Source organism: Jaculus jaculus, chromosome 12, assembly GCF_020740685.1.
Source record: "Jaculus jaculus isolate mJacJac1 chromosome 12, mJacJac1.mat.Y.cur, whole genome shotgun sequence".
NCBI lineage: Eukaryota > Metazoa > Chordata > Mammalia > Rodentia > Dipodidae > Jaculus > Jaculus jaculus.
Genome location: NC_059113.1, coordinates 92,653,068 through 92,679,916, shown reverse-complemented (window position 1 = coordinate 92,679,916; position 26,849 = coordinate 92,653,068). Strand labels below are relative to the sequence as shown.

The window sequence follows — 26,849 nt, the reverse complement described above, 5'->3', positions numbered from 1 at the left end:
TAGATGATTGATTGATAGAGTTAGAGACAGACAGACAGACAGACAGACAGACAGACAGATGATGATAGAGAATATGGGTACACCAGGGCCTCCTACCACATCATATGAACTCCAGATGCATGTGTCACTTTTTGCATCTGGCTTTACATGTGTACTGGGGAGTTGAACCTGGTCCATCAGGCTTTGCAAAGAAGTGCTTTTAACTTCACAACCACCTCTCCAGCCCAGAAACAGTTAAAATTTGATTTGATGTATCACTGCTTCTTGTGGAATAATGTATAAAAGAAGTTTGATAATTTATTTTACAGGTAACTATTGATATTCTTATGCATTAGGGCTTAGCTCTTTTAGACTAGACTTGGCATTGCAATACCAAACCCAATAAAAATAGTCATAGCCAGGTTTTTTTTTTATAACTTTATATTATTTTCTCTAGTCTCCTAACATATTAATGATGTCGGCAGCTACATAATTAATTTCTTCTTGCTTTGATGTTTAATCATTTAGCTTTCAGTCGTTTGATTATCTGGAAGTCTGAAATAAAATAAATGAAAAAAATTAATAGTTACACTGGGTTAGACAAAAGCACTTGCTTTGCTAGATATTTTACTTTCTATGATTTTTAAAGTAGCTTTAAGAATGAAAAATTAGGGCTGGAGAGATGGCTTAGTGGTTCAGCGCTTGCCTGTGAAGCCTAAGGACCCCGGTTCGAGGCTCGGTTCTCCAGGTCCCACGTTAGCCAGATGCACAAGGGGGCGCACGCGTCTGGAGTTCGTTTGCAGTGGCTGGAAGCCCTGGCGTGCCCATTCTCTCTCTCTCCCTCTACCTGTCTTTCTCTCTGTGTCTGTCGCTCTCAAATAAATAAATAAATAAAATTTAAAAAAAAAAAGAATGAAAAATTATATGACTCCCAAAAGTAAAGTCATAATGCTGTAAAGTGCAGGATCGAAGGATTGGCTTTTCCAGCATCAGATAGAACTGTTCTCCTGCAAGGAAGGAACTTGGTAGGCATGTTTTATAGATTAGTACCTCTTGATCTCCTCCTCGCTCTCGGCAGTTTGATATATAGTTTCTGCGGTGCTTCTCCTTGATTCTAACAAAGGAACAAAGATACATAAAAATGAATGGCATATCTTAAAAGCGGTTTATGGTTATTTTGAGCTTGAACCCAGGAGTGTCTTTTCAGGGGCATCAAACTTCACCAGCTAAGTGACAAGGGTGTAGGATTCGCTGCAGCAGGTTGACTGTTCCCACATGGCTGCCGCAAGGTCTCCCACCCCACGGGTTCCTGTACACTATGGCCTTGTCTGTTCCTCATCTGGAAGTACAAGGTACTTCTTAGTCTAGAACCTGAGCTAGGCTTCAGGCTTTTTGAATCCACAGCTATGGGAGAAATGAGCACATGCGTGATTGTAAGACTAGGCCATCAGAGGCTGTGTGGTCTCCACCTGGCTGTCTCAGGATCTCTCTTTCCTGGAGAAGTTACCATATGAGAAGTCCCACCGCCCTGACACTGCCAGGCTCGTAGAGTGCCCCAGCTCAGATCAGTCTCGAACCTTCCCCATTGAAGGCTCTGGACAGTGAGCCTCCCTTGAGCTTTAGTCACCTAGTTAACATCCAATCAAGCCTGGCCTAAATTTTAACTCTCAGACTTTGTGATGTAATAAAATAGCAATGGATCAGAACACTGTTGAGAAATAAGATGACCTATTAAAACAATTCTCAGAAGAAATGTTCATTTAGAGAGCAATGTAATTTATTCACATAATGAATTTTGGCAAGTTTACACACATACACACACAATCATGTAAATCTGTTGTTAAACTCTCTCTCTCTCTCTCTCTTTTTTTTTCAAGGTATGGTCTCACTCTAGCCCAGGCTGACCTGGAATTAACTCTCTATTCTCAGGATAGCCTCAAACTCACAGCAATCCTCCTACCTTTGCCTCCCGAGTGCTGGGATTAAAGGCATGCAGCACCATGCCTGGCTATTAAACTGTCTTTTAAAAAGTATTTTTATTTATTTTGAGAGGGGGGAGGGAGGGAGAGAGGGAGAGAGAGAGCGCACTGGGGAATTGAAACCAGGCTACTAGGCTTTGCAAGCAAGGGCCTTAGGTGCTGGGCCACCTCTCTGGCCCTGCTATTTAACCTTATACTTGCCCACTGATCTCAATTTGAACCCACTGGAACCAATCCAGTCATCCAATCCTTCCATGATTATGATGGCTTTTCAGGTCACCCTCACTTCTTATATCCTATTTTAAATATAGAAAATAGTGTGTTTGATCTATTATCAAAAAACTATCCTATTGTCTTCACATTTTCCCTCTGAAGTTTACTTTTTTGTTCAAACAGAAGTTTGGCTCTCTCCTGAAAATATCAATCGTCAGCCCAGAAACCCTTTTTGCTTTTATCTTTTAAAATCTTTCCATTGACTCTGGAGATGGTAAGATGTCCTCTTGTCCTTTATTTTTTTGTGAGGTAGGGTCTCACTCTAGCCCAGGCTGACCTGGAATTCACTATGGAGTCTCAGGGTGGCCTCGAACTCACTGCCATCCTCTTACCTCTGCCTCCCTTGTGCTGGGATTAAAGGGGTGTGCCATCACGTCCAGCTTCCTCTTTCCTTTTGTTCTTTTAGAACATTCACTTCCCTCTTTCCCTTCCTGACACTCAGACATCAAATTATGAAAAAACAGGATAAGTGCCTGGAGAGATGGCTTAGTGGTTAAGGCTCTTGCCTGCAAAGCCAAAGGACCCAGGTTCAATTTCCCAGGACCCACATAAGACAGATGCACAAGGAGGCACATGCATCTGGAGTGAGTTTACAATGGCTAGATGCCCTGGAGCACCCATTCTCCCTCTCTCTCCTCAAATAAATAAAATAAATAAATATTAAAAAAGAAACCCACCAAAGAAGAAACCCAGAGGTCACAGAAAACTCAGCAGTAAATCAGACTGCTAACAGGCCCAGTGTGGTTCAGGGAACATTGCAGAAGAGGGGGCAAGAAGATTGTAAGAGCCACAGAGTAGGTAGGAATATCTTGAGGCATAGTACCCCAGATAAAATGAAGCCTTCATGACCCTACAGTGAATACCAACAGCCTCAGGGAGGAGGGCCCAGCAGGAAAGGCGAGCAGAGGTGCTGGGGTTGAGGGGAGCCAGAGTTCCACCTTTTATAAAATAAAATTAAATCAAAGAAATTCAAGGTTCATGGTCATTCCCTTGCAGATAACCTTGATTTCTTTACCTTTTCCCCCAGTATGTCACAATCATCTAACATTTAACCCTAGTTAAGTCCAACTTTCTGCCTGTTCCTCTCCTTCACTGTATAGTTTGATGAGGCTTGATCATATCCTCCACTTCCTTCCCTAGATCTCCTTTTCCATTGTCTACACAGAACATGACACTGTGATTCATTTCTCCCTCCCACTTAGCAGGTTATTTGTTTTCTATTAGATCTTTTCTATCTACATATAAATAGTTAATAGTGGCCAAGTGTGTGTCAGGGCCTCTTGCCACTGCAAACTAACTCTGGATGCATGGGGCTTTACATGGGTACTGGGGAATCGAGCCCCAGGCAGCAGGCTTTGAAAACAGGCACCTAAATCACTAAGCCATCGCTCCAGTGGCAAATGTCATATTCTTAAGCTTCTCTGCAGGGCTCACAGCAATTGAAAGGTAACTTTTCCTTTAACTAATATGTTCTTTCATTCCTTTCTTCTTCTTCTTTCCTTTTAAAAATATTTGTACTTATTTATTTGAAACACACTGAGGGGCACAGGTGCAAGCGCTCTCTCTCTCTCTCTCTCTCTCTCTCTCTCACACACACACACACACACACACACACACACACACACACACGAAGGGGATGGAGTATGGGCATGCCAGGGCCTCCTGCCGTTGCAAACATACTCCAGATGCATGTATCACTTTGTATATCTGGCTTTGTGTGGGTACTGGCAAATTGAACCTGGGCCATCAGACTTGGCAAACAAGTTCCTTTAACAGCTGAGCCATCTCTTTCATTATTTTAGACAACAACTCACTTTGGCTTTTTAGTTGAGTTCTTCACTCCACTCCATGGAAAACTATAATCTCCCAATGCACATTTCATGCTCTCTAAATCTTTATTTTATTTTATTTCTTTTTAACAGGGTCTCATGTATTCCAAGCTGCCTTCAGACTTGTGTAGCTAGAAACAACCTTGAACTTATGTTCTCCCGCATCCACCTTCCAAGGATTTGGATTGCAGGTATGCATCCCCGTGCCTGTATTAAGGGGATCACGCCCTGTGCATGTTAGACACAAGGGTTAGGTTCCCCAGCCTCCAGTTCTACTTTCTAGTACTTTGAACTCAGCATTCAGCAGACTTCCTTTGCCACATTTGGTTTCAAATAATTAGCATTAAGGTCCTGAGGGAAGGTGAGGTTTAGTGTGGAGGATTTTGTCATGTGATTTCCTGAGAATGTCTGTGTATCTATCTCTTCCCCTCCCCCTCCCCCCACCCAACCCCTCCCACCCATCATTCTATTCCTCTCTCTGTTCTGTTCCGTGCCGGTCCCTGTTCCATTCTATCTAATTCTAATTCTAATTCTAATTCTAATTCTATTCTATTCTATTCTATTCTATTCTATTCTATTCTATTCTATTCTATTCTATTCTATTCTATTCTATTCCTATTTCTATTCTATATTCTATACTCCGTTCTATTCTATTTTATATTCTATGTCCTATATCCTATACTCTGTTCTATTCTATATTCTTATTCTATTCTATACTCCTACTCCATTCTTGTCTCCTTTTCTATTCTATGCATTTCTATTCTATTCTATATTGTATACTCTAAACTCTATTCTATTCTACATTCTGTTCAGGTCTACTTTATACTTTGTTCTGTTCTATATTCTATACTGTGTTCTATTCTGTTCTATACATTTCTATCCTATATTCTATATTCTTTTATATTCTATTCTATATTCTATACTGTGTTCTAGTCTATATTCTATACTCTGTTATATTCTATATTCTGTACTCCTATTATACACCTATTCTATGCTCTGCTCTGCTCTGCTCTGCTCTGCTATGCTCTGCTATGCTATCCTATCCTATGCTAGCCTAGCCTATCCCGTCCCACTGTAACTCCTAACTGAATTCAAAGACATTTCCATGTGGTCTGTGCTAGGAAACCTTGGCACTGTTAATTTACTAGGGGAGCATCTCAACCGACCTGTCAGATGTTGTCATGCTTCTAAGCTCGCAGCTAGGTGAGCTGTGCATGACCTCTTTGTGCCGGCATGGCACTCCTTTTGATTCCCAGTTACCTTTTGTGCTATAGGTCTGATTCAAGGTGTGGTCTGTATGCTTAATCTGTAGGACCTCAAGGAAGCTGGAAGGCTGGGACCAGTAATGTTCCAGCAAGAGGTCCATAGAAACCAATAAAAAGTTGAAGTATGACATTTGCTTATCTTGTCTCTCATTTCAGTACAAAGGACCAGTTATTTCCCTGTTGTTTACAGTGAAGACATCCTCAAACCGCAGATTCTTTCAGGTGGGCAGTGAATGGATGTTCATCTATGCCATCCCTGACTGACACTAATACAACAAACTGGCCAATGCTGGGTTGCAGTCAGCTTACTATTTCATCCTTTTCCTTGCAAACAATGGTATATATAATATTCACATAGTGCAACATTACATGTTAATGAGATTTTAAAGACCAGATCTGTAGATGAGTATGAATTGCAATGGAGGAGATATTCCCTGGCAGCTTGATGACTGGAGAAGCAAATGCATTTTTGCAATTTCACCAGCGAAACCTTTTTAGAAACCTTATTCTAGAAAAGGCTAAATAATAACTCATACATAAAGGTTGTGTCACAGTTTATGGACTAGACCTCTGGTAATGGATTCAACCTTTCCACAACAAATCAAAAGTATTGTTGTATGCTCACATGAATATACAGTAGCCATTACCTTAAATTTAAAACTCGCTATAAGCAGTAAACCCAGAGAGCGAGATATGAAGGCTGTATTGTATCAGTGTGGTCTGTAGAGAATTTCTCCATATGGATTTTGCCTTGTTGAAATATACGCTGCAGTTCAAAGCTAAAGGGATTACTTTTGAATAGTCATCACCAAGGTTGATTACATTCGTATATTATATTTAGCTGGACCCTGCAGGCTATTATGCCATTAGCTCTGCTGGTCCTGCCATTGTCAAAAAGTTGATCACCTAATGTTAAAAGGCTGTGCTTTCTGTTGACCTTATCAAGACATCTCAAAAGGTTTTGTTAAAAAAAACCCCTCAGATTGTGTTTTGTGTAGCTGACTAAAGACAAAGATCTATGTATAAAATGCTCATATCTTTTGGAGGATCCTAGCATTATGCCATCAGTGAAGATGAGAAGATATTTTGTTTTTGTATTTTAGCACATTTTACTTAGAGCCACAGATTCAGTTTTAGTAGAAATGGTATTTCTTTTTTCACTATCATAGGAAAACATCTTTTTTTTAATTTATTTTTTTTATTTTTTATTTATTTATTTGAGAGCGACAGACACAGAGAGAAAGACAGATAGAGGGAGAGAGAGAATGGGCGCGCCAGGGCTTCCAGCCTCTGCAAACAAACTCCAGACGTGTGCGCCCCCTTGTGCATCTGGCTAACGTGGGACCTGGGGAACCGAGCCTCGAACCGGGGTCCTTAGGCTTCATAGGCAAGCGCTTAACCGCTAAGCCATCTCTCCAGCCTAGGAAAACATCTTAAAAATTGACTTCTGAGAAAAAAACAGAAGGCTTTTCTTTTACCCACCATGCATTTAAGTCATATAAAATTAGCAGGGTGAAAATAAGTCTGTACATCAATACTAATGTAACAGTATATCTATAATGCTCTAATTCTGATGCAGTTTTACAAGGCCACAATACTGAAGAGAAGAGACAGGATTTTTTTTTCCTTTTTTAAATTTGAGGAGATATTTGAATAAACAGGAAATCTGTCATTCACATATTTGTTAATCAGAAAATTACTTTCAATACATAAATATTTTATGTTTATACAACGCAATGGTTTATAGCTTTACTTGTTTTATCACAACAGTTAGCTTTTTAATGAGTTAAATATATAGTTCACAAACTTTGAATCCAATCACTAATATAAGGCATGTTTAAATAAGCTCAAGTTTTCCCTATTTTCTTTATTTTTTATTAGAGAGGAGAGCGAGAGAGAGAGAGAATTGGTGCACCAGGGCCTCCAGCCACTGCAACTGAACTCCAGATACATGTGCCACCTTGTGCATATGTCCTCTTGTATGTCTGGCTTAAGTGGGAATTGAACATGGGTCCTTAGGCTTTGTAGGCAAGTGCCTTGACCATTAAGCCCTACTCTATTTTTTTTTTTTATGAATTAGCCTCAAATAATGGAAGTTTATCTTTGAAATAATATTGACAAGAATGGCTTTATATTTGACATAAAATACAACAGAATTTTCATTAACATCACATTAAAAAAGTTGAGCCATGGAAAATTATATGGCTCTGAAAGTATATCAGCTGAATGTAACTCCTTGAATTACCATCTTTGAGATTAGCATAACCTTGTGTATGTTCTTTGACATGGGCTTCCTTGTCCTTGATGATGTGTAAAATGGCTGTATACTAGCTCAAAAAATAATGTGGAGGGTAGTTGAGGAAGGATCTCCTAGACTTCAACTTCTGGCCTACACACACACACAAACACACACACACCCCACATCCATGTGTACCCATGTGCATGCATAACTGCACACATATATATGAACCCACCTACACACATACATATCACACACAAATACATACACAGGCAATAAAACAGGAACAAACAAAAAAATATGCTTTTTTGAGGTCTGACTGACCTATATCTATTAAATTTACCCGACCTATTACGTTTGTAAATAACAAACATCATACATTATGCATAAACACATCTGTCAAGTAGATGGTATTTGAAATGAGATGTAAATTTTTTTAAAAAATTGAATATTCCAATGTTTTGTAAGATTTGCAAAGAAAATAGACCATAAATATACAATATCCAGTTGTTCCTGGCACTATATGTTTCTTTGAAAACCATAACAGTTCTCTGACCCAAACCATTAGTCAAAATTGTATAAACCTGGGCTGGAGTGATTGCTTAGTGGTTAAAGTGCTTGCCTGCAAAATCCAGCTACCTGGGTTTGATTCCCCAGTATCTATGTAAAGCCAGATGCACAAAGTAGACGGTGCATCTGGAGTTTGTATGTAGTGGCTAGAATCCCTGGCGCATGCCAATTCTCACTCTCTCTGACTCTCTCACTCTGCTTGCAAAGAAATAAATTTAAAAAAAATACTGTACAAATTCCTGAAAATATTATCTTTTTATTCTGTGTAAGAATAATGGGCCTATTTAAAATAATAACAATGAGAAATCAAACTTGGAAGAAATACTATTTTCTAAGACTGTTAGACAAAGTGTGGTTCAAAACCAGCAGCCTCATGATTTGTGAAGCTTGTCAGAAGTGCAGAAGTTTGAGCCCCACCCCAGACCTAGCAAATTAAAATCTGCAGTGTTGCAGGACCCCAGGTGATTCATTAGGCAATTAAAATTTAAGGATCATTATTTCATATAACCTTCCTCTAAGTTATGTTTAACTACTTGATTTTGGAGCAGAATAACATGCTTGGGAAAAGGAGCCATTGCAGATGTAGTCGATCACTTTCAGGTTATAAGTGGAAATAAAGTTTGTTTCAGGGAATAAGGATATAGGTTGTCCTAGGATACAGGATGTGGTCAGCATTTTATGTAAACTTTTTACCCGCTTGCAGGTTGTCGGTGTATCGCTATTGTTCTATAGTCAAGAGAAACTTGGCAGAGAGATGAACTTGTCCAAGTCTTAGTACAGCTGTTAACTAGTTCACTGGGGATTCCAATCCACCTTAGTTAGGATGCCAAGCCTCTGAGCACAGCTGTTATTTTTACAACAGTGGGTTCTGAAAAGAATGAGTATTGAGTATACTGTGTTTGGTTTAGCCAGGTGTGTGTGTGTGTGTGTGTGTGTGTGTGTGTGTGTGTATGTATGTGTATATATATATATGTATATATATATGTGTGTGTGTATGTGTGTATATATATATATACACACACACACACACACACACACACACACACATATATATATGTGTGTGTATATATATATATATATATATATATATATATATATATATACACATACATATATATACATACATACATATTGTCATTACTTTTTTTGTAGTCAGTGAATATGGCTAAGTTGGTACCATTGTTAGCCTCCTCCCTGTCCTCCCCCCCCACCGTGGGGACCCTCCTTGTTGGCGCATATGGGTCATGCATTGTGGGGTTAGCCTTTAGTTTTGGGTAGGAGGAAATGTCTCTGTGTGTTGTGACCCAACGTGTGGCTCTGACATTCTTTCCGCCCCCCTCTTCTGCAAATTTCCCTGAGCCATGCTGGGGAGACACAGAGGCGCCCAAGGTCTCAACAGGAAACCAGGTTATATTTTTTTTCACTGTGGCAAGACCTGTTTGTTGCCTGCCCCATTTTGTGAATCTGGCTTTTGGGGGCATTGAAGAATTGCAAGCTAGTACCTACAACCCCTTGGCAATTTCCCCAGCTCATCAGTAACCCATATAGTTCTTAATTGGTGTTTATCTGTTCAATTTCTTATCTTCTGGAAACCATGTCTAATGTGGTGCTTAAGCAAAAAGGGCCAGATACTCAAGGGATCATCCAGAAATTCACTCATCTGGCAGCTAACCTGGGAGATTGGACTAGTGAGACATCTTACCCAGGGTTTCCATCATGTCCGTTGTTGTTTTCATTTATTCTACTTTGACTCAGCCCCTAATGGATTCAGCTTCATAAAGTCAGAAAAAGGGGTAAGAAAGCAATTTATTCAGGTTTTCATGGGAGCTCACTGCAGATGTGAAATTTCTCTAAAAATGCAAATTCTTTGATGCCACACAAGTACATTTCGGCAGCTGAAGCGCTTAGAGGAGAACACTTTCTCAGGGCTAATGTTTTTCTGCTCAGTCAGTGATTGAATGCATCGATCCATTTATTGCAACATCTTCTCTTAAGTTCCTCATCCCCAGATGAATGTGTCTAAGAGTAGTAAAGGGCTTTTCTTTATCGCTCAGAAAATTGATTACACTTGTTAATTTGGCCTTTAATCCTAGATATATCAAAATAAATGCCATAAACAAGTGTAGAAGCAATCAATGTAGATCTATCCAATATTAGATTGATCAGAAAAAGGATTTAGCAAGACACGCAGATGTAAAACACTAACGTGTAGATTAAGCCCTTACTTATGTCATATGACTTTAGACAAGCTACATATAAAGCTGAAAGGAACTATTTCTGAAAAACAGAAATGGTGCACTTTTGTTGCATTAAATAAAAATCCCCAGAAGGCCTGCCTACCCAAGGTATTCAGAGTGAACATTCATTTGGAAAAAGATTTATCTTTTGTCCAGACATTCTTGTTAATTCATGGGGCATCATATCACAGATTTTTCTCATGTTACAAAAAGCAAAAATTACACTTAACAAGTGTAGGGTTAGTCATAAAATATGGATGAAACAAAAGTCTTAAGAGCCAAGACATCACGAGGAAGAGGGATCTTGTCAGCCCTTCCTGAGAAGGGGAGAGCAAGGCGGAAGAGAAGTCACACACCAAACTCCTGAAATGCTACATGGACTGGCTGTGGACATTATGATGGGTCTTGTAGAACCCAAGTAGCAACCAGTTGCTCATGGACAATCTTTTGCCTGAACATGTTGTTTTTTTTTTTTTAAGAATTTTTTTAAATTTTATTTATTTATTTATTTGAGAGCGACAGACACAGAGAGAAAGACAGATAGAGGGAGAGAGAGAACAGGCGCGCCAGGGCTTCCAGCCTCTGCAAACGAACTCCAGACGCGTGCGCCCCCTTGTGCATCTGGCTAACGTGGGACCTGGGGAACCGAGCCTCGAACCGGGGTCCTTAGGCTTCACAGGCAAGCGCTTAACCGCTAAGCCATCTCTCCAGCCCTGAACATGTTATTTTTAACTGTATATTCTTTTTACAATTTTATTTATTTGAGAGGGAGGGAGGGAGGGAGGGAAAGAGAGAAAGAGGCAGAGAGTGAGAGAGAATGGGCACACCAGGACCTTTAGCCACCATAAACGAACTGTGCCACCTTGTGCCTCTGGCTTACGTGGGTCCTGGGGAATTGAACCTGGATCCTTTGGCTTTTCAAGCAAACACCTTAACTGCTACACCATCTCTTCAGCCCTGGACATGTTTTTTTTTGGGGGGGGCAGTTGAGGTAGGGTCTCACTTTGGTCCAGGCTGACCTGGAATTAACTATGTAGTCTCAGGGTGGCCTCGAACTCATGGTGATCCTCCTACCCCTGCCCCCTGAGTGCTGGGATTAAAGGCGTATGCCACCACACCTGGCTCTGAACATGTTATTTTTTTATTTCACTTGTATAATAATGAGTAAGACAAGAGATTTACACTATTGCATTCATAATACCCATAATACAGTAGTGGATACTCCTTAAATTGATTAGATGGTGTTGTTCACAAATGGTAAACTTTTCATTCATCATTTACTGAACAATTTGCCTGGGAGAAAAATTTATTTTTTTTGGATAGGTGCTGGGGTACAGTTTTCAGCCAGACACATATGAGATAGATACAAGGTTATATAACTTGTGTATGGGGACTTTCTTCATGCATGTGAGACAGGGTCTTTCCATGTAGCCCTGGCTGTCTTAGAACTTGTTATGTAGACCGGGATGGGCCTGAACTTGCCACAATCCTCCTGCCTCTACCTTCCCAAGTGTTGGCATTCCCAATGTGTACCATCATCTCTGGCAAAGAAAGTTCTTTTAATTTGAAATGCCACTTCAGGGTCTGGGGTGATGATTTGGTGGATAAAAAGCTTGCTTTGCTGTATAAATATGAATGTCCAAGTTCAGAACCTCAGCACCCATCGTGGCCTGCTTTTATAATTATCATTTTTTTAAACATAGGCTGTAGTATGTCCCTTCACCCCCTCCCCGTTTTCCTTTCCTTGAGGGCCCTCTTCAGTAGGGTTATTGGTGTCACTGTGGGGTGAGTAGGGCCTCTGTCTCCGGGGGAGCTGTGCCTCAGTCTGTTGCTACATGTGCAATAGTGGCACATGCTCTTTGTGGGTAACCAACTGCCCTGCGATTGGATGCGAGGACAATCCAGTTGGGGAGAACTCATAAATGGTACTAGAAACCGAGTCAGCACCCCATTCTCAGGGCAATTACAACACCCAGAGAGAAGCCTCTGGTGGTCCTAGCTCCCTGGGTCTGGCTTTGGTAATCCCAGCTATACCTGTGGGGCAGAAAGGAGGGAAAAACAGAAGAGTTTGTGGGAAGCTGGGCCCAGCTAACCTGGCAAAGGCAGCAGTGTGAGGCCCTGACTCAAAGCAGGTTGAAGGTGAGGCCTGGTGCCTGAAAGCTGTCCTCTCACCTCCACAGGCACGCCATGGCACTCACACCTTCTCTCTCTCGCTCCCTCTCTCTCTCTGTCACACACACACATATACATTGTACATACTTACACCAAAAGAAAAAGGAAATGTCATTTCAAAAGGACTCGGAAAGATCAAAACCATGTTCTCTTATTTGAGTCTTAGCTTCTAAGTATCAGTTAGTTTGTACATATAGGGGGAAAAATGGATAAAACCTATAAAGAGGGCTGGAGAGATGGCTTAGTGGTTAAGGCACTTGCCTGCAAACCTTAAGGGCCCATGTTCGACTCTCCTGATCCCAATTAAGCCAGTCACACAAGGTGACAGAAAGTTGCACATGCACACAAGGGGAAGCACACATCTGGAGTTCAACTGCTGTGGCTGGAGGCCCTGGCACACCCATTCTCTCTCTCTCTTCCTGTCTTTGTCAAATAAACAAACAAACAAATAAATAAATAGAAATTATTTTTAAAAAGTCTTCATCAAAATCTATGTGTGATTTAAGAAGCATGTATGGTGTAGGTTTTTTCTTCTTTGACAAGGCCTTGCTATAATAGCTAAGGCTGTTCTGGAACTTACTGTGTAGCCCGGGGTGTCCTCAAACTTAAGATCCTTACACCTCAGCCTCCTTAGTGCTAGAATCACAAACATGTGCCACTGTGCTTGAAGTAAGAGGTCATTTTAAAAAGTTATTTTCTTATTGAATCTTTTATTTGCCCATCTTATGAGTATACAAATATTTAGTCATGATTTCTGAAATCCTTCAGAGCAGAAATGATATTTTATGTTTCTTAAAACAATTCTTTATGTTTAAAGAAGTACCTCCAGTTTTACTTCCTGTTTTATGAAGGAAGATTTCAGTTATACACATGTCTTCATTTTCACAGGTTCAGTTAGATATAAAGTATCGAACCACTTTCCCTAAGGCAGTCTAAGGGACTGGAAAGCTTATAGCATAGAGGGAGGAAAAGAAGCGATATTGGACTTGAGAGACAGTTTACCCTTTCTACAAAGAAAATTTAACTCCTTTAAGTTTATCTTTTGAGGTTTTATTGAACTATGGCTCTGAGGAAAAAAGACCACTACCTTAAAACCAAAAGTAGCAAGATACTATAGAAATTATAGTGTAATGATGGCATGGTGCTATAAATTGTCACCATATACATTCAGTGATACTAGTTACTAAAAAAAAAAAAAAAAAAAAAAAAGACTACTTCCTGGCTAATCTCATGTGAATAAGTTGGAGAAAAATTTGATGACTTTTACTATCAAAAAAATCTACTTTGTATATATACATACATACATACATATAATATATATATATATATATATATATATATATATATATATCTTAATCCTTCCCCCCAACTGTCATGATTTTTACCATCTTCTGATCTAAGAACTGAGATTATGTATAAAGTTGCCTGCATAGTTTAAAGTTGGGTTTATTTACTTCAAAACTTGAAGCATTTTATTTCATGTCTTGTAGAAGTCAAATAAATTACTTACTACTTTTTAGTAGAGTCCATATTATCTTCACACCCAAAGCACCTATTAAAAACCTTTCATGGCACACCGCTGCCTTCATATCTTGCCACTCCTATCTTTCACTCTAGCTTAGCATATTTTATCTTTGACATTTGTTATCTTACTCAGGCTTGTGTGGCATTTTTCACTAAAATGATTTACAAACAACATATTTAGAATATGTACAAAAGAATCTGCCTTATACATATTTCTGATAACTCTCTAGGGCCAATTTTGCTAAAGCATAAAATGTATAAACTAAGTGTTACACAGTAAAAGGGATAGAACTGTGGAAAGCAAATGACATAGTCTTTATTCATTTAGATTATAGGTGAAATTAACTAGATCTTTTATGAATGAGTAAGTAATAGGCCCCAAGAAATTTGTAATTATCCCTTGTGTATCATAGTCCTTCCTCTAAAAGTTCCCTATTCTTGGTCTTCCATCTTATTTCATAACATGTATCTATCCTCAGATTACAAACATATGTCCAGAGAAACAGTAAAAGTATGCTAATAAAATGAAAAAGTTAATTAGTTTTTATACAGAAGATAAAAGTATTTGGTGTTTTTGTTTGAAAGGATGGACATTGAAAAATCTGTTTGAACTCTTCTTCCATACCCAGCTTCTTATTTCTTCTCCCCCAGAGGGAACTTCTATTGATGTTTGTTGAATATTCTTTTTTAGAAATAGTCTATGCATTTTAAAAAAGGATAACATCTATATTCACACATAAATATTATACATATTTATGTTTTATATTTGTACAAATGTCATACTATACACATTTCTGTACTTTTAAAGAAGAATTATATTTGGGTATACTTTTCTTAATTTTTAAGAGAAATTTTAGGAAAAAAAAATCACCAAAAATTTAGGGGGAAAGTAGGGTTCTTTGTACCTCAGATTTCTACTATGCATAGCTCCCCACTGCTGACACTCAGGGTGGCATGTTTTCACAACTAACGAATTTACATAGACTCGTTATCATTCAAAGTCCAGTAGGTTATATTACAGTTTACTCTTGGTGTTGTATATTTTTGGGTTTTTGATATTTTATTTATTTACTTTTTGTAAGCAGGGGGTGAGAGGGGAGGAGGGAGGGAGGGAGGGAGGGAGGGAGGGAGGGAGGGAGAGAGAGAGAGAGAGAGAGAGAGAGAGAGAGAGAGAGAGAGAGAGAAGAAGAAGAAGAAGAAGAAGAAAGAAAGAAAGAAAGAAAGAAAGAAAAATAGATAGCCATTTTGTGCACCTGGCTTTGTGTGGGCACTGGAGAATTGAACCTGGGTCTACAGGCAAGTGCCTTAACCACTGAGTAACCTTGGGTTTTGACACACATTTTACAGCTGCCATTAGAGTAACAGTTAAACTGCTCTAAAAGTCCTCAGCACTCTACCTCCTCTGAAATTTTTAAAAAATATTTATTTATTTTAGATATGGGGCAGGGGAGAGAGAATGGGTGCACCAGGGCCTCTAGCCACTGCAGATGAATTCCAGATGCATGTGCCACGATGTGCATCTTCCTAACGTGGGACCTGGAGAATTGAACCCGGGTCCTTAGGCTCTGCAGGCAAGTGCCTTAACTGCTAAGGCAGCTCTGCAGCCCTCCTCTGAAATCTTTGACAACTACTGACTTGTACTGTCCTCACAGTTTCACTGTCTAGAACATCTTGCAGTTGGAATCCTCATGTACGGAGTCTTTCTAGGTCAGGTCCCTTCACTTACTAGTAGACACTTGCGTTTCTTCCATGTCCACTCATAGTTTGACAACTCATATCTTCTCAGTATCCTCAGTGTGTTATTGCCACAGCGCATTTATCCATCACCTGCTCAAGGACATCTTGATTGGTCTCAAGCATCAATGTGTAGGTGTTTATGTGGATGCAAGTTTTCAACCTATTTGGGAAAATACTAAGGAACGGAGATGAATGGTGGACCATCTACTAAGAATAGAGACAGTCCTGTAATAAAATGTCAGGCTTGCCTTCCCATCCTCTCCACCCTTCTCTTTTAGTATGTAAAGTTGTTTCATTCACTAGCAACAGTGGAGTGAGATCCATCCACAGATATATCACAATTTCACCAGTTACTTGAGCATTTAAGTAGATTGCAATCTTCTATTGGTATAACATTAAGAACTTAACTTTTGCATATATGTCGGGTTTTGTTTATTATTTCTTCCTCTTCTTCTTTTTTCTTCTTTTTAGAGACAAGAGCTCACTAAATTGTGAAGGCTGGCTTTGAATTCTTCTGTAGCCCAGGCAAGGCAGGAATTTATTTAACCTCTTTATTTAATACCATCTTTTAAAAATATTTTCTTTAATTTTTTTGTTCATTTTTATTTATTTATTTATTTATTTGAGAGCGACAGACAGAGTGAGAAAGAGGCAGATAGAGAGAGAGAGAATGGGCAAGCCAGAGCCTCCAGCCACTGCAAACGAACTCCAGATGTATGCACCCCTTTGTGCATCTGGCTAATGTGGGTCCTGGGGAATCCTTAGGCTTCACAGGCAAGCACTTAACCGCTAAGCCATCTCGCCAGCCCTAAAAATATTTTTATTTGTTTATTTGAGAGAGAGAGGGACAGACAGAAAGAGAGAGTGAGAGAAAGGCAGATAAAGAGAATGGGTATGCCAGGGCCAAGAGCCACTGCAAATGAACTCCAGAAGCATGTGCTACCTTGTGCATCTGACTTATGTGGGTACTGGGTAATCCAACCTGAGTCCTTAGGCTTTGCGGGCCAGCACCTTAACTTTAAGCTCTCTCTCCAGCCCTATTTAAGACCGTCTAATTATCTTAATACCATTTTATTTGCTTGTACTTCTGCCCAGACCATTTTCCACAGAAGTTCATATAGCTCAGCCCCTCACTTTATTTAAGACTTCTCTAAAATGTTATCTCCAATGAAAGGATTCTCTATCCATTCTACCCCAGATCGCATTCTAGTCTATCACTCTATCTCTGCATGAATTTGGGTTTTGTAATTGGGCAAAGCTTTTATAATTGTGCTACCTAATAGTCATCTTCAGCTGTCAATTTCTCGTCTAGTGAATAGCCTGCAGGAAGGAGAAGTTTTGTTCTGTTTTCTTTGTTGTTGCTGGTTCGTTCCCAGGACCTTGACAAAGCCTGGTATGTAGAGATGACTAGGAAACATTCACTGAATCTTCATGTGCTGGTATGTCTATTGAGTAAACTCAGGATTTCTCTATCTCTCCAAATTTTGTGTTTCAAATTTCGATATTGCCAAGCTATTCTCTCTAGAGATAACTTTTCCCATACCAGCAATCTTTGGGAGAGCCTCATGCTCACCAACAGATTGTATTAAGCTTTTCTTGATCTGAAAGCTAAAATTGTTACCTACTATTTATTTACATTGATGCTTTATGAGAAAAGCATAGCGTATTTTTCCACATTAAAATATACTTTTCAGTTAGCTGGCGATGAATATCCTTTCCCTTTAGATTTGATTATTTTTCTGTATATTTATTTACAAGACTCATACAACTAAAAAAGATGAATTTTATGTCATTTGTAAATACTTTTTTCAGTTTATCTTTTAACTCTTAGATATGTTTGTGGTGTCTTTTATGGAAATGTCATTCGGAAGAAGGCATGCGATCATTATTTTCCCTTTTCAACCATAAAGTTCAATGGGTTGTCCCATGGTCTCACATCTGTTTATGGGCTCAAGAAAAGTTTTTTTTTTATTATTATTATAAGGGGTGATTTACACTCCTTGAAGCATTCTATAAGCAGAAACTAGAACAGAGCAATTTTTTTCTTTTTTTATTGACAACTTCTATAATTGTAAACAATATCCCATGGTAATTCCCTCCCTCCCCCACTTTCCCCTTTCAAACTCTACTCTCCATCATATCTCCTCCCTCTCTCAATAAGTCTCTCTTTTATTTTGATGTCATGATCTTTTCCTCCTATTATGATGGTCTTGTTAGAGTAAATTTTTACAAATAATTTTGTGCCTAGAAATTTTAGCAAGTTCTCCTACTTGCAAGGTCTTTAAATTTTATTTTCCCTTGGTTTTCTTTTTTATGTTTTATTTATTTATTTGACAGAGAGGGAGAGAGAGAGAGAGAGAGGGAGAACACCAGGGCCTCTAGTCAGTGCAAACAAACTCTAGACACACATACCACCATGCGCCTCTGGCTCACGTGGGTACTAGGAAATTAAACTCATGTAATTAGGTTTCACAGGTACTCATGGAGCTTGTATTTCTACTTATTAATGGTAAAGAATAAGTAAATATGTAAAACAGATATTACATGCTTGTGAGGGAAAAAGATCAAGGAAATGTATATTTGTTTGAGAGGGTGGCTTGAAACTTTTATCAATTGGATCAGGTGATGTTTGATAATTGTTCTAAAGGACTATTTTGGATTTTGTGTATGTGAGAGATGGGCATGCCAGGGCCTTTTGCTGCTGCAAACTCCAGATACATGAGCCACTTTGCTCATCTGGCTTTATGTGGCTACAGGGGAATCACACCTGGGCTATCAGGCTTTGCAAGCAATGCTTTTAGCCACTGATCTACCTCCCCAGACCCATGGGACTGTTTTGAAGAAGAATGCTGCAAAAAGAACACAAATATGAGCACAGAGGTCATGAGTACGGAATGGCGTGTTCTAGGGATGGAAAGAAGACATTCCGTAAGAATGGTGTGGGCAAGGCAGGGAGTAATTGTAAGTTGAGATGACGAAAGGGTTCATGGGAAATCGGGATGATGTTAGCTTTTACTTCACGTGGGATAGGAGGGTTCTGAGCAGAGGAGTGGCAGAATGGCATTTTAAAAGGTTACGCAGGTTATATTGAGACAGAAGTATTACAAAATCTACTCAGAGACAGTGGTGGTTTGTATAAGAACCAGTGCAGATAGCAAGAACTTACATGACATTGAATTTTTTTTTAAGGGAGAAGCTAACAGGCTTGTGGACATATTTGGTTTGGGTTACAAAGTGAAGGATACCATTTGGATTTTAAACTCATCAAATGAAACAAAGAAGCCCCTGTGAATTGAGATAGGAAAGCTTGGGCTATATTTGAGGTAACTGGTTAGAGTATCATTCCATTCTACTTTGAGGTGCTCATTAGATATTCAAGTGGAAATACAAGTAGGATTTTGTGTCTACAAGCCTGGAATTCAAGTGAGAGGCCAGACTGGACAACGACTTTGAAAATAAGCTAAAATTATTAGTCAACAGATGATATTTAAGGCCATGGGAATGGCTAACAGCATAAGTACAAGTAGAAGAGAAATGAAGCATGAGCTATGGGTTACCCTAACATTTAAAGGTCAAGAAGGTGAAGTGGAGCCAGCAAAGGATGTTGGGAAGGAGCAGCTAGTGAAGGAGGAGGAGCCAGTACATTGCCCTGTAAGCCAAGTGGTGAAAGAGTTTAAAGGAGGAGCGAGTTTCAGCTCCTGCTGTTGCTGGCAGGTCACATGGGACAAGAGGAACTGAGGAGTGACTGCTTATTTGGCAGTGGAAAGAAATGATGAGTTCGAGAATTCTGTCTTGGGCTGGAGAGATTGGAAACCTGACCAGAGTGGATAAGGAAAAGAACAGGAAGAGTAGACTTAGAAACAATCAAAACAGATGCCAGCTGTGAATGGTGCACACAGCGTCAGACCCAGCACTTGGGAGGCTGGGGTAGGAGGGTCACTGTGTGTCTGAGGTGAGCCTGAGGCTACAGAGTGAGTTCCAGGTCAGCCTGGGCTAGGATGAGATCCTGCCTTGAAAGAAAAAGAAAAAAAATAAAACTTAGATAATTTTAGAGGGCTGCTAAGAAGTACAGCAGAGAACTAGAACTCGTGGGATTGTGATATTGAAAAATAATTTTGAAGGAGGGAGAAACCGAAGTATGTTTATGTACTGGTAAGAATGAACTGTCCGTCACTTGATGCAAGGGAACGAGGGAAGAAGTGTTGAAGGCAATGATTTTGAGTCAATAACAATAGATGAGTTGAAGTGGACTTTAGGGGGACTTGGTCAGGAACATGTTAGTTAATCCCTAATAAGAGTAGAAAATGCAACTAAACTCTAGTCTGTGATGTGATGTGCTGAGATGGATATGATGGGACGAGGTGTGTGTGTGTGTGTGTGTGTGTGTGTGTGTGTGTGTGTGTGTGTGTGTGAGGGGGGGGGATGGAGAGGGAAAGACTCTTTCAAAGCTGAGGACTGAACCTAGGGCCTCATGCAGGCTACATAAGTGCAGTACTACTGAGCTATATCACTAGGCCTATAACTCTTTAAAATCCTACTGTCTTTCTAGTTAAGATGACCGGTCAATTTTCAAGAATTTATGTTATTTCTTTTTTTTTTCTAGGTATGGTCTCACTCTAGCCCAGGCTGATCTGGAATTCATTACGTAGTCTCAAGGTGGCCTCGAACTCATGGTAATCCTCTTACCTCTGCCTCCCGAGTGCTGGGATTTAAAGGTGTGTGTTACCATGCCCGGCAGTATATGTTATTTCTTTGATTTCCCTACTAGTGAATTTATTTATAATTAAGAATTTCAAACACATTTTCATCTGCAAATTTTTATTTTGGATTTTTAAAAATATAAACTTAAAACTCTCACTTTTGTGCTGGGCGTGGTGGTGCACGCCTTTAATCCCAGCACTTGGGAGGCAGAGGTTGGAGGATTGCCATGAGCTCGAGGCTACCCTGAGACTACATAGTGAATTCCAGGTCAGACCTGGGCTAGAGTGAGACCCTATCTCGAAAAACAAAACAAAACAAAAAGCAACAAAAAAAAATAACCCTCACTTTTTTCAATTTAAAGAAATATATCAGAATTCCTAGTAAGATTTGGAGCCTAGTGCTTTAGATATATAGAAATATTATGTAAGCTGCCCATTTACATTACGGCATTAAGACTACTAGAAAAACAGAAAATGAATAGCTATGTTTGGGAATTCAACCAAGATAGAAGAACCTATTGAATGCTAATAGAAACGATTTTCTGTTTTATTGAGAACAAAGACAAAGTTAGATGTCTGTGAGAATCCCAGGCATTGGAAAAAGTCACCAAGGGAAAGTTAAGATGCTGAAGAATTTTAACCCAAGTGGACAGTGACCTCTGTGTTTGCTGAACTGTAAGTGATGGCTGTCCAGCCTCTTACTTTGCACCCAGGTGGTGTACACAGTATGCATTTCTGTGCTCTTTTATGGTATGAATGTGCTGTGGATGTGGATGTGAATGTACTCCCCTGGGGAAAACTATGCTTTTAAGATGAATGTCATGAAGTAAAGCATTTGGGGCTTTGTCAACCTCCTGATAACTGTTTGTATTTATAACTGGAATCCATCCTAAGCCTCCCACTTACTTCTGCGGGTTAAGAGGTGTGGTAGTTTGAATGTAAATGACCCTATAACCTCAGGGATTTATTTATTTATTTATGAGTGACAGACAGAGAGAGAAAGAGGCAAATAGACAGGGAGAGAGACAGACAGAAAGAGAAAGAGAGAGAGAGAGAGAGAGAGAGAGAGAGAGAGAGAGAGAGAGAGAGAGAATAGACACACAAGGGCCTCCAGTGCAAACAAACTCCAGATGCATGCGCCATCTTGTGCATCTGGTTATGTGGGTCCTAGGGAATTGAGCCTTGAACCATCCAGGGGTTCTTTCTTAGGCTTCACAGGCAAGCATTTAACCGCTAAGCCATCTCTCCGCTCCCCCCACCTTCAGGTATTTTTGATTAAGTTTCCTACTTAGTTTCTAGCAGGCAAAGACCTGCTGGAGGAGGTGCATCACTGGGGGCAGATCTTGAGTCCAGCCCTAAGATGCTCAGAGTCAGCTTGTATTTGCTGATGCTGGCTATCGTGTCTTTGCTGTGGATGTAAGATCTGCCACGATGAAGCCTCCCCTGGAACTTGTCATCCTGAAATAATCCCTTTTCTCCCATAAGGTGCTTCTGGTCTAGTGTTGGTTCCAGCAAAGCGAAGGTAACTATAACAAGAAACTTAAGGCAAAATTCAATTTGCTCTTCTCTTACTTCATAAACTTTACCCACATCTCATGTTCTCCTGCCTTTACATTTCCTTCAGCTGTTTCCTCTGCTGACCTGCCCTTCAAGGCTTTGTTCCAATATCCTGTGTTAGACAGCTTCTGCCACTGTAAGAAAGACCTGAGGTCAATGAACACATGCACAGAAAAGGCTCATGTTGGCTCAGAGTTTTGGCGGTTGTAGTTCATGATCATTTGGCCCAGTAGTTTTGGGCCTTTGGTTGCATGCCATGATGGGAGCATGTGGTGGACCAGGTAAACCTACAAAAAGTCTCCCAGGCCCTTCTCCTGCTGCAGGTTGGATTCAAGCAATCATAGGCCTGAGGGGGAAGATGGAATCACAGGATGGAAGCATCTAGTACCTCTGAATGATGAAGAGCAGAATAGTCTTGTTGTCTGGGAATTTCTCTGACCTGTTCAATAAATAAGGAGCAAGCTTCTGTTGTATGGAGCCATGGCATGTTCACATCTTTTAATTACTACTGTCTTAATGGCACAGTAAGGAAAATGATAGCTGTTGCAAGCTACGTTGCACTGGTGTGGGAGGAATGTGCCTTTGTTTATGGTGGACACAATCACCATCATCGTCAGTCAATTTTTTTAAATTATATCTACACTGGTGAGCTTTATAAGCAAGTACCTTTTTTTTGTTTATTTTTATGTATTTATTTGAGAGTGACAGAGAAGGAGGCAGAGAGAGAGAGAGAGAGAGAGAGAGAGAGAATGGGTGTACTAGAGCTTCCAGCCCCTGCAAACGAACTCCAGACACATGCGCCCCCTTGTGCATCTGGCTAACGTGGGACCTGGGGAATGGAGCCTCGAACCAGGGTCCTTAGGCTTCACAGGCAAGCGCTTAACCGCTAAGCCATCTCTCCAGCCCTCAATTCTTTGTTGTGTCATAAAAGTAACTGGAGGAGGTAAAGGAAAAATGAAAGGCTGAAAGTGGATTGATAAGAATCTTTAGGTTGTGGGCTGGAGAGATGTCTCAGCCATTAAAGAATCTCTATATTGTATCATTTTCATTCACTATTGTCCTAGCCCCTAGCACAGTATTTGATCAAAGAGTAAGTATTTGGGTAAATAAATATAATAGATTCAGAATCTTCATTTTTAAAAACAGCATTTGAAGGACTAGACTTAAAATTTCAGAAAGGAAAATGCAAATTAGGTAGAAAATCATCCTAATGGGTTCAGGTTTGAAGTCTGAATTGATTCTCTGGTATGGAAAAAAAAATTCAGTTATATGAGCCTTGCTGTGCCCTGCCAAATGAAATAGCCCATGTTTGGCATTCTGAATAAGAGGCTGTTTTTTGTGCAAACACACGGCATGTCTGTGATGTTTTAAATGCAACGCATATAATTTTTACATGACTATATGAAAGGCTTTATTTATTTATTTATTTAGTTTTTCCAGGTAGGGTTTCACTCTAGTCCAAGCTGACCTGGAATTCACTCTGTATTCTCAGGGTGTCCTTGAACTCACAGAGATCCTCCTACCTCTGCCTCCCGAGTGCTGGGATTAAAGGCGTGCACCACCACACCCAGCATATGAAAGTATTTTTATGTTAGAAAACGAATCAAATATCTTTTTACTTATTTTTTCCTCTCCCCTTTGTCCATCCAGATTCTTCCTGCCTCAATGACTGGGATAGCATCTTTACTGGGCTCCTTCTTGCAGACTCTCTTTGTTCCCAGTTCTTCCACCACATTGCCACTAAATAACATTTACACATCCCTGGTAAGTTCCAGCTGCATCCCTGACAGTTCTGGCATCCTGTTCACAGTGCAATCCCCTAAACTCATCACGGTTTCTCATAAGAATGGTGGCCTTCCTGCATTCTCTTGTCCTTCTGGCTACTTGATGAGTTCCTACCCAACCATCATCAGAATTCATGACCATCTCCTTGGGGCAGCCTTCTGTAAGTCAGGTGGTTCCTTCTTTGTTCTTCGTGACATTTGCATACCTTGATTTTAGGACTTACCAGCTTGTGCTAAGTGGCTAATTCTTAAGCCTGGATATGTCCCTGAGGATGGCAGTCAGCAGTCTGGGAACTTAGTGCATGCATCGACTTTCTCTGATTTAACTGATCAGGTTAATATCACCAGATAAGTGTGCAGAGTATTGAAAGGCTAAATGACACAGCTGGTGAACACTGGGAAGCTGGTGGACACTGGGATCACGATCCAGACCTGGGTCACCTAACTTGGGAGTTGGCGTTCTGCATACTCCATTTGCTGAATGAGATCCCCCTCCACGCTCTTCTCCCTGTGCTTTCTCAAACTTTTCTCAAGGTATCTGAGTGTCCCACTGGTAACTAAGGACTTCTTCCTCTTTTATCAATGCAAAGACACCATGTCTCATTTTGGTTTTGGAAACTGCCAAGAAATGAAGGCTATTGAGTCAATCTGTCTGTCCTTTCTGGGGCTCTGGGGCTAGTGAGAATTTCCCAGAAGCCCTGTGTCTTGTGTGCATAGTTGGACACATGGCTCTTGCCGGTCTAAGTCTGACTTCCAGATTAGAATAGGTGCATAGACTTTTGCTGCAAACAACCATACAATGTTTTATTTTTGTTTTTCTTGGTAGGGTCTCATGCTAGCCCAGGCTGACCTGGAATTCACTATGTAGTCTCAGGCTTGCCTTGAACTCATGGCGATCCTTCTACCTCTGCCTCCCAAGTGCTGGGATTAAAGGCGTGCACCACCATGCCCGGCTCCACACACATTTCTTAGTGCTATATTAGGGGAGACAGCAGAATGACATTATAAGTTTAACTAAAGAATTCCTTTCTTCTTCTTTCTTTTCCTTTCTCTCTTGCTTCCCTTGCTTTTCTTCCCTCTTCTGCTTTTCTCCTTTAGAGCAAACCAGCTGATCTCAATACAGAGGTCACAATCGATGAGGCAGCATGCCCAGCGCATCTTTGAATGCCACCATTTCCTTTTCCAAAGAAATTTTAGTGGAAACCTAAGACAAACTCAGATAACTGCGTGAAGTGCAAAGCCAATTCCTCAGAGAGGTCTTTCTTGTCAGTGAAAACTAGTTAACTTCTATCCTGACGTCACAAGAGAACTTACTCAGACTTCCGCCCCTGAGGTCTTTACGCCCCTCTGACATTAGTCACAGACATTCTGCTCTGTCAAGAGGGGCCAGAAAACAAAGTCTCTAAATCTCATGTGGAAAACATTTCCAGAAACACAATTAAAAAAATATACAATAAAACCTTGAAGAGCCTGCAATTGCCCTATGTCAGGGGATGGTGATTGCAGAACATAATTAATTTCGTGAAGATGTTTACAATTTCATATGAATGTGCGTTTTCAGTGCTAGAAGCGAGGAATTTCCTGTTACTTCCTTTTCCTTTACAGATCACTGAAAATGAGTGCCTGGCCATGCGCTACCCAAGGCACAGTCACTCTTTCCAAGCTCAAAACAGATATTGATTTTCATTTCAAACTCTAATGCCAAAATTAGCAGTGTCAGGTTGAATTAGAGGTGGACGGTTTTAGAGTTCAAAAGTGAATGGGTTGCACACAGCCTGCTTTTTCTTGGTAATTTTTTTTCCCTCTTTCATGTTTTAAAGGCAACGGAGCCCGGAGTACAAGACACCCATCAGATTTATTGCCCCCAAAGAAATATTCACGTTCGGCTCCACTCACACGTCTTTAGCACATCGCTTTCTTTCAGGTTCAGGTTCATGTTCAGGGGTGAGTGCACCTAGTGTGGGGATCGGTTCAGATTGCTTTGATTTCCTTCTGTTGGCAATTTCACTCCTGTGGTTTTCTTTAAAAGCCCAAATTTGCATGGAAATGACCAGAGCATCTCCTTTACCTGGTCTCACGAAGAGAAAACAGCACGGTGACGAGATTGCCCCATCTGTAGTGTGCAGCCCCTAAACATCTAGAATGGATCCCAGGGAGATCTCCACAGAAAACCAGGCCAGTGAGAGCTTCAATCACATGGAGCTGTTAGGCCAAAGGAATGGTAAAGCCCCACCATGGGAGTTACTGAAGCAGTCGTTTTCTAGAAGGTGAAAATGCCAATGAATATACATCACCTAACCCAATTCATCAGTCAGGAAGTGGGTCAGTGCCAGGATGGTTTTGGAGAAAGGAGGGGCATGGTGAAGAGCATGGGAAGAGCCCCAGAAATTTCCTGTGTGTGCAGGAAATATTCCAAAGTATCTAGTTGTCATTCATTCTTACTCTCAGTGCAGAAGGATCTTATTAGATGTCTTCCATACATATATATGTGATATATTGTGTTTATGTACGGGGGGGGAGGGAGTTGGAGAGGGAAAGGGAAGGGGAGAGAAGAAAAAAAAAGGGAAAGATGGAGATATGAACAAGAAAATGTAGCCGAGAAGGTAGCCAGAGGTTTATTAAATGAGATAGATTTTTAATGAATGTCTATAAGTTTCCCCAGCAATTTTCTCCTATAGTTTCTAGCCCTACAAAATGGGAAGCACAGCTCAGAAATTACTTTGTGAGCACCATGTGGAGTAAATTCCTCTATGAGCAGGAGGTGTGGCAGCCTCGTGTGGGTCACATCTGCTTTATAAACCTTTGTCCTCAACTAAAAAAGTAAATGTCACCAGTTGACTGCTTTTTGGATGTATGTGAATTCTTTGAAGATACAGACTGTATTTTATTCATTTTGTACTTCTGAGGTCTAGGCAATGTCTGATTTACATCTGTGTTCAAGTCATGTTTGGGTTAATGGCCATCTCATAGTAATATGTGAGTATGCATTAGAAGTGGGAACAGA

The 26,849-nt window shown here is 40.3% G+C and overlaps 1 protein-coding gene across 2 annotated transcripts in view; it reads right to left on the bottom strand.

Annotated features, from left to right (window-relative positions):
• Positions 1–449: 449 nt before the first annotated feature.
• Ttc29 (tetratricopeptide repeat domain 29) overlaps positions 450–26,849 on the bottom strand; it is a 212,388-nt gene continuing 185,988 nt past the window's right edge. For both annotated transcript variants that reach the window (XM_004655942.2, XM_045131550.1), the window contains 2 exons: positions 1,030–1,093; positions 450–534 (listed from right to left, as the gene is read on the bottom strand). In XM_004655942.2, coding sequence (XP_004655999.2) covers positions 504–534; positions 1,030–1,093 — 95 coding nt within the window. In that variant the 3' untranslated portion in view covers positions 450–503. The remainder of the gene's footprint in view (positions 535–1,029; positions 1,094–26,849) is intronic.